This window comes from Rhinoraja longicauda, chromosome 4 (genome assembly GCF_053455715.1).
Source record: "Rhinoraja longicauda isolate Sanriku21f chromosome 4, sRhiLon1.1, whole genome shotgun sequence".
NCBI classification, from domain to species: domain Eukaryota; kingdom Metazoa; phylum Chordata; class Chondrichthyes; order Rajiformes; family Arhynchobatidae; genus Rhinoraja; species Rhinoraja longicauda.
In genome coordinates, this window is record NC_135956.1 from 63,081,902 (window position 1) to 63,098,060 (window position 16,159).

The following is a 16,159-nucleotide window of genomic DNA, read 5'->3' on the forward strand; positions in this document are numbered from 1 at the left end:
CGAGTGACAAAAAGGTCTCCAGCAGTCTTTCTGGCGTGGAAATTCCCACTCAATCGGGCAATGCAATAATGAATTTTATGTCCTCAAAATTACGTCAGGATGAGATGCAACCATTGAAATCAGTTGTGCCAAGGTGTTTCAGTGATTAAATCATGGAATGTTTCCTTGATGTGCTGATAAATACAGATAACCCTGCAAAGAAAGTTGAGAAGGATTATGACATCTCTTTAATGCACAGGGGTCTTGGTTGATTGTTGGTGAACTTTGGTGTCCAGAGAGACTAATATTGTTTGAATTATGGGCCAGAATTCAGCAGGCTTCTTGTGATAAACTTCTCTAGGTGAAGGAATCTCTTATTGACAAAGTATTCAGTGCTACTCTTCTCACTCTTGTCGACTGTTGAAAGGTGAAATGATTAGGTTTCTCCTCCAACAGCCTCTCGGCCATCTGTTCAATTTGACCCTGATGCTCTCCTACTGGTGTCTTGTGCTCAGGTTCTGCAAGCTGCTCTTCCTCCAGTACTGGCCGGTCGGTGTTGTTAAATTGTTAGGATGCGCAGCATACAGCATACCTTGATATAGTCCTTGCATTTGCGGGGTCGAAGCTCCAGTGTGTCCAAAGACAGCTGCTGTATTGGAATCTCATTTTTAGAAGACCAATGTCTTTTTCCACAGTGATTCTGCTGCTCAGCTGACTTTTCTTGTTATCGACACAGAGCTGATAGGGTAGGGCTGAGAAATAGCCTTGTCCTCCATTTTCTGTGGTGGTTGTGGGAAATGCAGTGTAGTCTCCCTGTGGGTGGCAGTGTGTCTCCCTGAGACTAAGGCATCATGTGTGCTTGTCATTCGCTGTCAGGAAATTCCTCTTATGATCAAGAACCACCTGAACGTTGAGGCAGATTGGGTTATGTTGGCTGTATAATAACAGAAGCCGTACACCTAGATAATAATCCAAAGACTTTATTAACTACATAGCAAGCATGACCTCACGCCTGGGGTGTAAAGGGGTGTAACTACAAAAGCATGACACATAACATGAGTGACACCATTACACTAATCTACAGGTTATCAGTCAGAGTTAAAGATAGACGCAGAATGCTGGAGTAATCACCCCTTATTACTATTCTGGACTGAATTGGATTTACTATAAATTTACTTCTTCGTGGCAGTAGCTAAGATACGATTAAATAACAATGTAATATTTTTAAGATATCAATGCTTACAATGAGAAATAATTTGAAGGGATTTAACATTAAGGAGCACATGAAGCATATAAAGACATTGGCTAACATTCAGTCTGGACGGATTTAACAATTTTGCTCACAATCAAATTACTTTCCAAACATATACATAAAGCTCTCTGATGGCAGCAGCCAGTGCCTGGAATGAGAACAGAGAAGTGTCCAATGCTTCACATCATTTGAAACTTGTTTAGACAAACTGTTGTCACTGTGCCATCTCACACACAGAATAGAGTTGTTTCAACACTAGCCAGGACTGCTTCAGACAACCACATCTCCTCAGAAGTCTCCAAAGTCCTTAGAGTATCAAATTTTTTAGTTAAGATGGCATGTCGCAGACAGGTATTGATTTTGCCCCAGTACTTCTCCTGATGTTGACAAGCAATAGAGATCATATTTATTGTTCTTTGGCTTGCTTGTGCATTGTATTCATGAACAAATGATCAAGAAGATTCTGATTCGGAATGTTGCCAACTTTGGAAAGAAATAAAGTCCCACGATAGTTACTTGATCAACTGTTCTACTTGAAAATAGACGTACATCACATTTACAGCTCTGAAACGGGCCTTTCACCACAACATGTTCAAGTGATTGATAGACTCCATATCATCCTTTTCTCACATTAACCTATTAAAAAAACTGTTCCTATTTGTATTTCCCCCACATTAATTTAACAATTGTTCCTTTAAATATATCCGTGCTGCTCACCTCAACCACTTCCAATAGTAAGGTTGTAATGTAATGAGTAAAGATAGAGTCATAGCTATACAGCATGGAAACTGGCCATTCGGCCCAACTTGCCCATGTCGACCAAGAAACCCCATCTATGCTAGTCCCACCTGCCTGTGTTTGACTCCTATCCGTCTAAACATTTGTCATACATGTACCTGTACAAATGTATTTTAAATGTTTTTATAGTATCTGCCTCAATTAACTCCTCTGGCAGCTCATTCCATATACCCACCACCCTCTGTGTAAAACAATTGCTGCTCAGGTTCCTATTAAATCATTCCTCTCTCACCTTAAACTATACCCTCTGGTTCTTAATTCCCTTACTCTGAAATAACTCAGTGGGTCAGGCAGCATCTCTGGAGAAAAAGGATGGGTGCTGTTTCGGGTTGTTACCCTTCAGATAGTTTCGTTTCGTTTATGTTTGTCACGTGTATCGAGGTACAGTGAATAACTTTTGCGTCATATCCAGTCAAAGAAAAGACTGTACATGATTACAATCAAGCCATCCACAATATACACATAAATGATAAATGGTACAACATTTAGTACAAGATAAAGCCCGATTAAATATAGTTCAAAGGTCTCCAATGAGGTAGATGGCACTTCACTATTCACAAGCCTCTAGTCCGAAAATCAACTTTTCAGACTGTCTGTCTGAAGAAGGGTTATGTAGGTTAATTGACTGGGTAAATGTAAAAATTGTCCCTAGTGGGTGTAGGATAGTGTTAATGTACGGGGATCACTGGGCGGCACGGACTTGGAGGGCCGAAAAGGCCTGTTTCCGGCTGTATATATATGATATGATATGACCCAAAACCTCACTCATTCCTTTTCTCCAGAGATGCTGCCTGACCCGCTGAGTTACTCCAGCATTTTGTGTCTACCTTCGATTTAAACCAGCATCTGCAGTTTTCTTTACGATATACCTTTCCACCATTACTCTGTATCCTTCCATGATGCCAATTTTCTATCCAGTCTGCTAGCTCTCCCTGGATCCCATGCAATATAATAATAAATTATTATATCTTATTTTTGTATTTATTTTTTTAATTCAATGCTGATTTCATGCTTTGTCCCATGTAACAATCAATCTTTCATGATTAAAGATGGAAGTTGTGATGTATAAAAAACAGATAATGTGAAAGATGGTCAGCATATTAGGGTTAGGGTTAGGGTTAGGCACTGTGGAGAGGTGTCTGCTACCTAACCTCTTAACTGTTTCCAGCTTTTTCAGTTTCATTCCAAATCTTCAGAATCTGCAGATTTTTCCGTTTAATTATATGTATGTATCACTGCCAGAATTTCTGAGGTACTTAACAACTAATGAATGGTTTGCGAAGTGTTCAAATCACATTGTTTTAGGGAGTTTTGATAGCCATGTTTCACACAGCAAGATTCCACAAGAAGAATCAATAACTAACCATATGTTATTGGTTTTCTGACATTGGCGGAAATCCACTGCTCTTCGAATAGCATAACATCATGAGTTCTTTTACATCTTGAATGATTTAATTACTGAAATGGGTTACTTCATGCTCTCTTAAGACTCACTTTGTGCATTCATTGTTTAATTGCTCTGTCAAGGTTTCAAGGCCAGTTTATTGGCTCATGTACCAATTAAGGAACAGTGAAATTCAGATTACCATACAGCCATACTAAGAAAAGCAACAAGATACACAACTGCATAAAAGTTAACATAAACATCCACCACAGCAGATCCCCCACGTTTCTCACTGTGATGGAAGGAATAAAGTCCAATCTCATTCCTCTTTATTCTCCCACGGTGAATCAAAGGATCCAGTGTCCAGTCTAATTGGAGAAAATCCGGCTCTTAGAATGATACAATACCAATGAGTAGCAAGTACAGAGCTATATTACTGGTCATGATTCCAACAATGATAGAATAAATGAGAACATGAAAGCCCTCTGTCCCTTGAGATTGCCCCACTATTCAATAAGAACCATCTGCCATTCCTCCGCCCATTGGCCCATTGTGATCAAGATCGCATCGTAATCTTTGATGAACTTCTTCACTGTCCACTATACCACCAATTTTAAAGACATCTGTAAACTCACTAACCATGCCACCTATATTCATATCCAGATTGGTACTATAAATAACTAACAACACTGGATCCAACACCAATCCATGTGGCACACCACTTGTTACCTGCCACAGAAGGTAGTTGAGGCCAGTTCATTGCCCATATTTAAGAGGGAGTTAGATGTGGCCCTTGTGGCTAAAGGGATCAGGAGGTATGGAGAGAAGGCAGGTACAGGTTACTGAGCTGGATGATCAGCCATGATCATATTGAATGGCGGTGCAGGCTCGAAGGGCCGAATGGCCTACTCCTGCACCTATTTTCTATGTTTCTATGTTTGAAAAGTCCGGGAGCAGAGTAAGGACGCCCGTTGGCTGAGAAGAAAAGTAAGTGTTAATTACAGTGGAAAAGGCAGTTTAAAAAGAGGACGCTAGTAGTCAGTTTGAAAAGTCCGGGAGCAGAGCAAGGACGCCCGTTGGCTGAGAAGAAAAGTAAGTGTTAATTTAAGTGAGAAGTCAGGTAAATTGGACAATCAGGCAATTTAATTGGTGATATAAGCAAGACTTGCAAAAGGGTGCAGCCCTGTTCGGGTGCAGCCCAGTGAGAAAAGTGCCCAGTGAGAAAAGTGCCCAGTGAGAAAAGTGCCCAGTGAGAAAAGTGCCCAGTGAGAAAAGTGCCCAGTGAGAAAAGTGCCCAGTGAGAAAAGTGCCCAGTGAGAAAAGTGCCCAGTGAGAAAAGTGCCCAGTGAGAAAAGTGCCCAGTGAGAAAAGTGCCCAGTGAGAAAAGTGCCCAGTGAGAAAAGTGCCCAGTGAGAAAAGTGCCCAGTGAGAAAAGTGCCCAGTGAGAAAAGTGCCCAGTGAGAAAAGTGCCCAGTGAGAAAAGTGCGAGTCTTTGGCTGCGAGTCAGAAAAGTGCGAGTCTTTGGCTGCGAGTCAGAAAAGTGCGAGTCTTTGGCTGCGAGTCAGAAAAGTGCGAGTCTTTGGCTGCGAGTCAGAAAAGTGCGAGTCTTTGGCTGCGAGTCAGAAAAGTGCGAGTCTTTGGCTGCGAGTCAGAAAAGTGCGAGTCTTTGGCTGCGAGTCAGAAAAGTGCGAGTCTTTGGCTGCGAGTCTTCGGCGAGGAGGCTGAGGTGAGGAGGTTACAATTGTTTTAACCCAGAACTGTTTATAGACAACAAGGTAATGGCGGAAAAGTTGGTGCAGTGTGTTTCCTGCAGGATGTGGGAAGACAGGGACGTCGCTGGAGCTTCTGGGAGCTACACCTGCAAGAACTGTGTCCAGGTGCAGCTCCTGAAGGGACGTGTGGTGGAGTTGGAGAGGCAGTTGGATGACCTCAGGGCCATCCGGGAATGCGAGAGTTTCCTCGACAGGACCTATTATGAGGCTGTCACGCCAAGGGTCCAGGTCGAGCGAAGGTGGGAGACTGTTTCAGGGGGGAGTGGACGAGGACTACAGGAGACCCCAGTGGCTGTGCCTATTGCAAATAGGTATACCCTCTTGGGAACTGTCGGGGCAGAAGACGTTTCCAGTCCGAGTGGCGGACCTGTTGGCAAGGATACTCGACAGGGGAGACCGAAGTCAGGAAGAGCCGTAGTGGTCGGTGACTCCATCGTCCGAGGGACGGACAGAAGATTCTGTGGCAGCAGGAGGACTTGAGGATGGTCTGTTTCCTCCCTGGTGCCAGTGTTCAACACATCACGGACCGGCTTCAGAAAATCCTAGTGAGGGAAGGCGATCAACCTGAAGTCGTTGTGCATGTGGGCACGAATGACGTCGGGCGGAAGAGGAAGGAGGTGCTACAGCGGGAGTTTAGAGAGTTGGGAAAAACACTGAGAAGTAGGACGTCGAAGGTGGTTATCTCTGGACTGCTACTGGTACCTCGTGCTGGTGAGGCCAGGAACAGAGAGATAGAGGGTATGAATTTATGGCTGAGGGGCTGGTGCAGAGAGCAGGGATTTAGATTTCTGGACCACTGGGATCTCTTCTGGGCTAGGGGTGACTTGTACAAAAGGGACGGGTTACATCTTAACAGCAGGGAGACAAACATTCTGGCAGGCAGGTTTGCTAGTGTGACACCTGTGGCTTTAAACTAAGTAATGGGGGGGGAGGGGTTAACAAATTGTGAATATGAAGATGAGGTAAAAAAAGGGAATACAGGAGATATTGCAAAAGACTCGGAAGAATGGGAACAGAAGTTCTAGAGGGGAAAAGAGATTAAGGGCAGGGCCAATTGTGACCGATGTGAGAGGGGAGGTAAATACAGAAGTTAAAGTGTTGTACTTAAATGCGCGTAGTATAAAAAATAAAGTGGATGAGCTTGAGGCTCAGTTAGTCATGGGCAAGTATGATGTTGTAGGGATCACTGAGACATGGCTACAAGAGGACCAGGGCTGGGAACTGAATATTCAGGGGTACACAACGTATAGAAAAGACAGACAGGTGGGCAGAGGGGGTGGGGTTGCTCTGATGGTAAGGAATGATATTCATTCCCTTGCAAGGGGTGACATATAATCAGGAGATGTTGAATCAGTATGGATAGAAATGAGAAATTGTACGGGTAAAAAGACCCTAATGGGAGTTATCTATAGGCCCCCAAACAGCAGCCTCGACATAGGGTGCAAGTTGAATCAGGAGATAAAATTGGCGTGTCAAAAATGTAATGCTACGGTGGTTATGGGAGATTTCAACATGCAGGTAGACTGGGAAAATCAGGTTGGAAATGGACCCCAGGAAAGAGAGTTTGTAGAGTGCCTTCGAGATGGATTCTTAGAACAGCTTGTACTGGAGCCTACCAGGGAGAAGGCAATTCTGGATTTAGTGTTGTGTAATGATCCTGATCTGATAAGGGGACTAGAGGTAAAAGAGCCATTAGGAGGCAGTGATCACAACATGATAAGTTTTACTCTGCAAATGGAAAGGCAGAAGGGAAAATCGGAAGTGTCAGTGTTACAATATAGCAAAGGGGATTACAGAGGCATGAGGCAGGAGCTGGCCAAAATTGACTGGAAGGAGGCCCTAGCAGGGAAGACGGTAGAACAGCAATGGCAGGTATTCCTGGGAATAATGCAGAGGTTGCAGGATCAATTTATTCCAAAGAGGTGGAAAGACTCTAAGGGGAGTAAGAGACACCTGTGGCTGACAAGGGAAGTCAGGGACAGCATAAAAATTAAGGAGAGGAAGTATAACATAGCAAAGAAGAGTGGGAAGACAGAGGATTGGGACTCTTTTAAAGAGCAACAAAAGTTAACTAAAAAGGCAATACGGGGAGAAAAGATGAGGTACGAGGGTAAACTAGCCAATAATATAAAGGAGGATAGCAAAAGTTTTTTTAGGTACGTGAAGAGGAAAAAAATAGTCAAGGCAAATGTGGGTCCCTTGAAGACAGAAACAGGGGAATTTATTATGGGGAACAAAGAAATGGCAGACGAGTTAAACCGTTACTTTGGATCTGTCTTCACTGAGGAAGATACACACAATCTCCCAAATGTTCTAGGGGCCGGAGAACCTAGGGTGATGGAGGAACTGAAGGAAATCCACATTAGGCAGGAAATGGTTTTGGGTAGACTGATGGGACTGAAGGCTGATAAATCCCCAGGGCCTGATGGTCTGCATCCCAGGGTACTTAAGGAGGTGGCTCTAGAAATAGTGGAAGCATTGGAGATCATTTTTCAATGTTCTATAGATTCAGGATCAGTTCCTGTGGATTGGAGGATAGCAAATGTTATCCCACTTTTTAAGAAAGGAGGGAGAGAGAAAACGGGTAATTATAGACCAGTTAGTCTGACATCAGTGGTGGGGAAGATGCTGGAGTCAATTATAAAAGACGAAATTGCTGAGCATTTGGATAGCAGTAACAGGATCATTCTGAGTCAGCATGGATTTACGAAGGGGAAATCATGCTTGACAAATCTACTGGAATTTTTTGAGGATGTAACTAGGAAAATTGACAGGGGAGAGTCAGTGGATGTGGTGTACCTCGACTTTCAGAAAGCCTTCGACAAGGTCCCACATAGGAGATTAGTGGGCAAAATTAGGGCACATGGTATTGGGGTAGGGTACTGACATGGATAGAAAATTGGTTGACAGACAGAAAGCAAAGAGTGGGGATAAATGGGTCCCTTTCCGGAATGGCAGGCAGTGACCAGTGGGGTACCGCAAGGTTCGGTGCTGGGACCCCAGCTATTTACGATATACATTAATGACTTAGACGAAGGGATTAAAAGTACCATTAGCAAATTTGCAGATGATACTAAGCTGGGGGGTAATGTGAATTGTGAGGAAGATGCAATAAGGCTGCAGGGTGACTTGGACAGGTTGTGTGAGTGGGCGGATACATGGCAGATGCAGTTTAATGTAGATAAGTGTGAGGTTATTCACTTTGGAAGTAAGAATAGAAAAGCAGATTATTATCTGAATGGTGTCAAGTTAGGAGGAGGGGGAGTTCAACGAGATCTGGGTGTCTTAGTGCATCAGTCAATGAAAGGAAGCATGCAGGTACAGCAGGCAGTGAAGAAAGCCAATGGAATGTTGGCCTTCATAACAAGAGGAGTTGAGTATAGGAGCAAAGAGGTCCTTCTACAGTTGTACCGGGCCCGGGTGAGACCGCACCTGGAGTACTGTGTGCAGTTTTGGTCTCCAAATTTGAGGAAGGATATTCTTGCTATGGAGGGCATGCAGCGTAGGTTCACTAGGTTAATTCCCGGAATGGCGGGACTGTCGTATGTTGAAAGGCTGGAGCGATTGGGCTTGTATACACTGGAATTTAGAAGGATGAGGGGGGATCTTATTGAAACATATAAGATAATTAGGGGATTGGACACATTAGAGGCAGGAAACATGTTCCCAATGTTGGGGGAGTCCAGAACAAGGGGCCACAGTTTAAGAATAAGGGGTAGGCTATTTAGAACGGAGATGAGGATGAACTTTTTCAGTCAGAGAGTGGTGAAGGTGTGGAATTCTCTGCCTCAGAAGGCAGTGGAGGCCAGTTCGTTGGATGCTTTCAAGAGAGAGCTGGATAGAGCTCTTAAGGATAGCGGAGTGAGGGGGTATGGGGAGAAGGCAGGAACGGGGTACTGATTGAGAGTGATCAGCCATGTTCGCATTGAATGGCGGTGCTGGCTCGAAGGGCTGAATGGCCTACTCCTGCACCTATTGTCTATTGTCTATTGTCTATGTTACAGACTTCCAGTCTGGATTAATAACTCTCTCCCACCATTCTCTCTCTCCTACCTTCCATCCAATTTTGTATCCAGTTGGTTAGTTCATCCTGTTTCTATGTGATCTAACTTTCCAGTCAACTTCCTTAGCTTCTCACAATGTCCTAAGATACACTTGATCAGGTTCCAGAGATATAAATAGTTTTATGCATTTTAAGACCTCCAGTACCTGTAATGTAACGTGGAGTCTTTTCAAGATATCTACCTGCTAAGAATTTCTAGCATTTTCTGTTTTTATTGTAGATTTCGAACATCACTTTAAAAAATTTTAATTCATTTTTGTACAACATTGATGCTCCTTAATGAAATGTTCTGTACATCTTTGAAGTCCGTAAAACAAAATTAATGGCAATTTGTTATTCCAACACATTTTATATTTCTGTTTCCAAAACAGTGAATTATGAAACATGCAATGCATAAATGACTACTTTTATTTGTAATAATTTTCCTGAATTTGAATGTGTTTGGCAGTTGTATTCTGTTGGCATTAAACCTCAAATTTCCTTTATGAATGTTACCTTTAGAGTTTTGCTTGCACCTCAGTATTTTATGTCCTTTAAATGTTGTCACTTGTATTATTCTGAAATATCTTGCTACACTTCCATACTTGAATAAATAATACTTTCTTTTTCCATTTTGTTTCCTGCCTGCTACCTTGCTCTTCATGCTTTCTTGGATTCCAGGAAGACAAAGTGGTTAGAATCTATTTTTCACTATTTTGTATTTAGCATTTAAATGTTATTGAAATTTGTGTGTTCTTCCATTTGTTTTAAAACTGGTTGTGTTTTCTATATTGCAGCTTTTGGGGGAATTAGATGATATATTTCAGATGAAGCGTTGAAAAAAAAGTGTAATTATTTTGGAAAGGTTTAATTAACCAGCACTTAAATTGTTGGGACAGCCATATATTTTTGGCAGGTTAATTTTTGCCCATAGTCTGCCAAAATTGAAAGCAAAATAAAATGAATCCAAATCTATTTGTGGCAAATTTTGATGTGGTATTAAGAGCAAGTCAAGTGCTTGCCACAACCTAAGTTAGAAACTATATTTAAAATGATGTGAAAAATAACCTCAATGATGAATGGAACATTACATGCGTGCAAATGCGTGCATTTTACATGCGAGCAAATTCTAGAATGTTCACTTACATTGTTTCATTTTTGTGTTTTGTGTCTTTAGTTTTATTGTATTTAAGACAATGGAAAAGAGAAACTTCAGTTTCCCTGTTAGGTTTGAAATTAGAGGCCTGTGAATGTCACTGCTGTTTGATTTAAGGATTTCAACAATCTTCATTTAGGAATATGGCAATGGTTGTGCTCAAATAGCCTTGCAACAGGATTAGTGTGTGTGCTATTCACTCTTTCTGTGGCTTGTGTTCGATTGAAAATAGAATAACAATTTTGCTACATTGTAAAATTGATATTTTTTGGGGTGGCCAAGGTTCTGTATTTCAGATGGTGGAGATTTGCGGCCTACTATAGATACAATCTAACCAGCTCTTGGTCCTGATTTGCTCTGTCTTTGGAGGTCAAGGTCACTATCACACTCAGCTTCCAGTCTCCAGATCTTTCCATGCGGTGGAAGCGCCTTTATTACACAGATTGTTGGTCCTGTAGCATTGGAGAAATTGCTGATATCGACTTTTCCTTCAGCAAAGACCAGGAGACTAAGTCAGTGTGGGATTACACTCTAACGATGCTTCAGGATTCCTTTTGGAACCAGGAGCTCTTCATTAAGAACAACGATTACTGGCCCATTAAATCGTTGGGTATTAATAGTGAGGTTGCAAGATGGATTCAACAATGGCTGAATGGGAGATACCAGAGGGTAATGGTTGACAATTGTATGTCAGGTTGGAGGCCAGTGTCTAGTGGAGTACCCCAAGGATCTGTGTTGGGTCCACTGTTGTTTGTCATTTACATTAATGATCTGGATGATGGTGTGGCAAATTGGATTAGTAAATATGCAGATGATACTAAGATAGGTGGTGTAGTTAATAATGAAGTAGAGTTTCAAAGTCTACAGAGAGACTTGGGCCTTTTGGAAGGGTGGGCTGAAAGATGGCAGATGGAGTTTAATGCTGATAAGTGTGAGGTGCTGCATTTTGGTAGGACAAATCAAAATAGGACGTACAGGGTAAATGGTAGGGAATTGAGGAATGCAGTGGAACAGAGGGATCTGGGAATAACTGTGCATTGTTCCCTGAAGGTGGAATCTCATGTGGATAGGGTGGTGAAGAAGGCGTTTGGTATGCTTGCCTTTATAAATCAGAGCATCGAGTATAGAAGTTGGGATGTAATGTTAAAATTGTACAGGGCATTGGTGAGGCCGAATCTGGAGTATGGTGTGCAGTTCTGGTCGCCAAATTATAGGAAGGATGTCGACAAAATGGAGAGGGTACAGAGGAGATTTACTAGAATGTTGCCTGGGTTTCAGCACTTAAGCTACAGAGAGAGGTTGAACAGGTTGGGTCTTTATTCTTTGGAGCGTAGAAGGTTGAGGGGGGACTTGATAGAGGTTTTTAAAATTTTGAGAGGGACGGACAGAGTTGACGTGGGTAGGCTTTTCCCTTTGAGAGTGGGGAAGATTCCAACAAGGGGACATAGCTTCAGAATTGAGGGCCAAAAGTTTAGGGGTAACATGAGGGGTAACTTCTTTACTCAGAGGGTGGTGGCTGTATGGAATGGGCTTCCGGTGGAAGTGGTGGAGGCTGGCTCGATTTTATTATTTAAGAGTAAATTGGATAGGTATATGGATAAGAGGGGATTGGAGGGTTATGGTCTGAGTGCAGGTAGATGAGACTAGGACAGGGAGAGTGGTCGGCGTGGACTGGTAGGGCCGAACAGGCCTGTTTCCATGCTGTAGTTGTTATATGGTTATATGGTTATTATAATGTGCAAGTCATGATTTGCCACATATCCAAATCTCATTTGCTCCACAATATTGAGCGACGAAAAATTAAAATTGACAGCATTTGTTGTTTCTTTTTCATGAATGTCATCCATCTTTCCCAGAGTCTAATGTTGACCTCAGCTGTTAAAGAAAGTCTTTCACTCTATTTTCACTGATAAAATGGCTTGACATGAAAGAAACGCATCCTGTAAGAAGGCATCTCCAGTTATAACCAAGGATTCAATGAGAAAAAGGATGATTAAGTTGTAAAAAATCATGATATGGGTGGTTTTCTAGGAGCGCAACTAAAAATTATTAACTTAAAAAAAACAATGTGTAGGATGAAAGATAAAATGGGAACAACATTGTGGAATGCATTAATTCAGAGAATTCACACAGTGCAGATTCCATACAATGTAGCTTTAACAGTGAAGGTTTGGAAGTTGGGAGGCAGAGGAAAAGAGTGAAAGAATAAACTCAATGTGACGTTCAGTTTTAATTTTTTGATCGAAGAAATGTACTTGTCTTTAAGATTAGTTTGTAATTAACCTAAACGTAACTTCTTTTACAGTGTTAAGCAATAGTATTCTACTTGTCAGTGGCAGCTAACAGTTAATTAGGTGAAGATAGACACAAAAAATAGGAGTAACTCAGCGGGACAGGCAGCATCTCTGGAGAGAAGAAACGGGTGACGTTTCGGGTTGAGACCCTTCTTCAGACTTAGGTGGCCAGCTTTATAGGTTTCTTGGTAAGGAGGTAATTACAGGCAGCAGAAGGTGGTGAAGTATTTGCAGAATTTGGATGTGCTTTAAAGGAGTTCATATCCAAGACATTTTTACTGATGTACAGAATGCAGATTGTGGAAATCTTGGATTTGGTATGCATGGAAATTCATTGAAGAGGGGGAAAGAATTGTTGCTAGGAATTAAAAATAAATATAAATACATGGAATTAAATTAAGAACACAATAACAATTGAATTAAATGAACCAGGAAAGCAGCTCAGTCAAATTACTACTTACAGCAAGAAATGTGTAATTATAATTAGTAATTTAAGTATGGTTATTAACTAGTTTAAAACAATTAAACATAGTTGATTGAATAATAGCACTTGAAAATTGGCAAGGTAAAGTTAAACGCGATAATACAATGGCTGTAATGCAATTAGAGTATAAAAATGATGAATCTAAAAGGGAATGCAGAGGAAATATAAGAATATGGATATATTGATGAGACCGACTGCCCAAGTCCTTGGAACATGTGTAAACTTCAGGTTATCTAATATGTACAGGAAGCGGCTTTAGGTGATCGTGCACAATCTAGGGATTTCCCAATTTGAGCAGCACGGCATTTTATGTGCAACATTTTGCAAGCTGAGGATTTCCTGGATCTTACATCAAGCCAAAAAAGTATTCAGGCCTACACGCGGGTGCTCTTTCAGAAGGGCAGGGAGTGAGGTATCCTCAGAGTCTGTGCCCCTCTTATACTGTTGCTCAGCATTAAGGTTTAGAAGGGTGGACAAGAACATCAAGTAATACAACCCAGAACATGCCAGTAAAGTACAAGGACCTGAACTAGGATTGAGATGTCAGTGCAAGTTCAAAAGAAATGTGTTCATTTCAGAAATGGGCCATCAGGGAAAGGAGTATTACTGGATATAGTTCGGGTACGAAATGGACTGAGTAGATGAAGTATTAGTGGGAGAATACTCATTGGTGGTGTTGATGTGGTATTAGTGTATTATGGTCAAGTGTACTGAGATAGAGTGAAAAAAGTTGTTTGTGTGCTGCCGGGTCAAGCCACTCTGTACATGAGGACAATCAATCCATGGACAAGTACAACAGGTAGTGCAAAGAGAAAAAAATATCAAGTGCAGAATATAGTGTTACAGTGTTACAACTGCAGAGAAAGTGCAGCTAAAAGTTAAATGGAAGGGCCGCTATGAGGTAGGTTGGGAGATTGGGACCACACACTTAGCTTATGAGAGGTCCACTCCGTAGTCAAATGATAACATTGTGTTTGCATGCTGCAAATATTGTGGGATGTCAGTAAGTTGATATTTGAGGAGTCTGAGAATTACAATTCAAGGCAGAACATGTAGAGTGCAGTTCAGTATTTCAGCACTCTCATCTTGACATACCATGCCAGGCCATGGCTTTTGGGGTTTTTCTCCATATTTCATAATGTGCAGAACATTCTGCTGCAATCTTTCTGCCTGGAGAGTAGTAAGGCATTTTAGCCTCCCAGTACAAGCACACTAAATGTTATGCAAGTCACTTACAGAGATTTTAATCATGGTCATCGTGGTTCCTCTGCAGTTACAACTCGGGTATTTACTTGAGAAGGTGAAATATTGCAAAAGCTTGTCTTGAAATCAGAGAAATCCAACCAAGTCAAGTACTGTATTATGGCCCACTCACGAACATCAGCAACATGTTGGAAGGAGTTGACAGCTGTGGTCATCTACTCAGATGTAATCACTTCAATGATGCTCAGTTCAGATGCTACAAGGTCTATTTGACTTCATATTTAAATACTAGTGTGTTCTGAAAAAGAAAGACTTCCATTTATAAAACACATTTCTTATCCCAGGACATCCCAAAGTGTGTTACAGTCACTGAAGGGCATTTGAAGTGCATCAAGTCGAGACAAAAGTCAGGAGTGTTTATTTGTCAAATGCACCGGTTATGAACCAGAACAACAAAATTCTTACTTGATGCAGCTTTACAGGCACATTGGGCACAATAACACAAACTAAATATGTAATAAATTTGCAGTAATTCCAAATAAACTAGACCATGACAGTGTAACCTTGTATGTAGAGCAAGCATAGTAGTGAAAGTTCATGGGAGTGGTTAGGTTTCTTCAGTGTGGTTCAAGAACCTGATTGGGAAGATGCTGTTCTTGAACCGAGAGATAACAGGTCTCAGGCTCCTGTCTCTTCTTCCTCATGGTAACAAGGAGAAGACAGCATGGCCAGTGTGCTGTGAGTTATTAATGATATTAGCTGCCTTATTAAGGTAGCGGATCCTGGAGATTTTTTCAATGGTGGGTAGGTCAGTACCTTTGATGTACTGGAGAATGACCTCCACTTTCTGCAGCCTCTTTCATTCTTAAGCATTTGAGTTTTCTAAACCAGGTCATGATCCAATCAGTCAGTATGATTGTGTATTCAGTATCATGTCGAATCTCCTCAACGTCCTCAGAAATAGAGGCATTGGTGGCCAGGACAGATCATCAGTGATGTGCACAATCGAGGAACTTGAAGCTGTTGATTCTGTACGTTGCTGTATCACAAATGAAAACATTTGTTGTCTCTCAACTTTCCCTTACTGAAGTTAACAAACTGCTCCTTGATCTTGCTAATGTTGCGAGCTGGATTGCTGTTCCAGTACCACTCAACCAGATTATCGGTCTCCTTTCTCTTGTAATGTAGGAAATGCTGTATGTAATTTGCACTCAGCAAGCTCGCCGTGATAATATAAAGTGTTGGTCGATGAATAGTTAGCAGTACACAGGAGATGACTTGCATGCTTTTCTTGGAAATAATTGCATGGAGTTATTTTTCTGAGAGGTCATTGATGGTTTTGATTCCACATTCTTTGTTTCAAAACACAGTGTATTGCATACTCGACAATATTTATGTGGTTGCCAAGATTCTAGATTTGAACCCACAACTTGCAGACAGAGTCAAGAGTGCTCACATTAAGTTATAGCCAATGTTAGGTAGAATCAGAATTTCAGAGATGAGATATGAGAGTAAATACTTTTTTTTATTTGTTCAGTTTCCAGGAACTGAGATTCCTCACCAATAGGATTCCTCAGAGTAGGGATCAGGCTAAATAATTTTCTGCTGTTTCATTAATAACCTTCCCTTCGTCGACATGTCAGAAGTGATGATATCTGCAGAATGTTCAGTTCCATTCCCAAATCCTCTGACAGTCAATGCTGTTGTCTTGAAAAACAACACATTGAGAAGAAGTAGGAGGTTTTAAAAATACTTTCCCAAATTGTCATGTGATGCTGAGAAAATTATGCAACAA

The 16,159-nt window shown here is 41.5% G+C and overlaps 1 protein-coding gene across 25 annotated transcripts in view; it reads left to right on the forward strand.

The window, feature by feature from the left end:
- Positions 1-16,159, forward strand: part of rims2a (regulating synaptic membrane exocytosis 2a) — a 711,765-nt gene that overhangs the window by 182,936 nt on the left and 512,670 nt on the right. For all 25 annotated transcript variants that reach the window (XM_078397872.1, XM_078397861.1, XM_078397867.1 and 22 more), the window contains one exon: positions 9,909-9,920. In XM_078397872.1, coding sequence (XP_078253998.1) covers positions 9,909-9,920 — 12 coding nt within the window. The remainder of the gene's footprint in view (positions 1-9,908; positions 9,921-16,159) is intronic.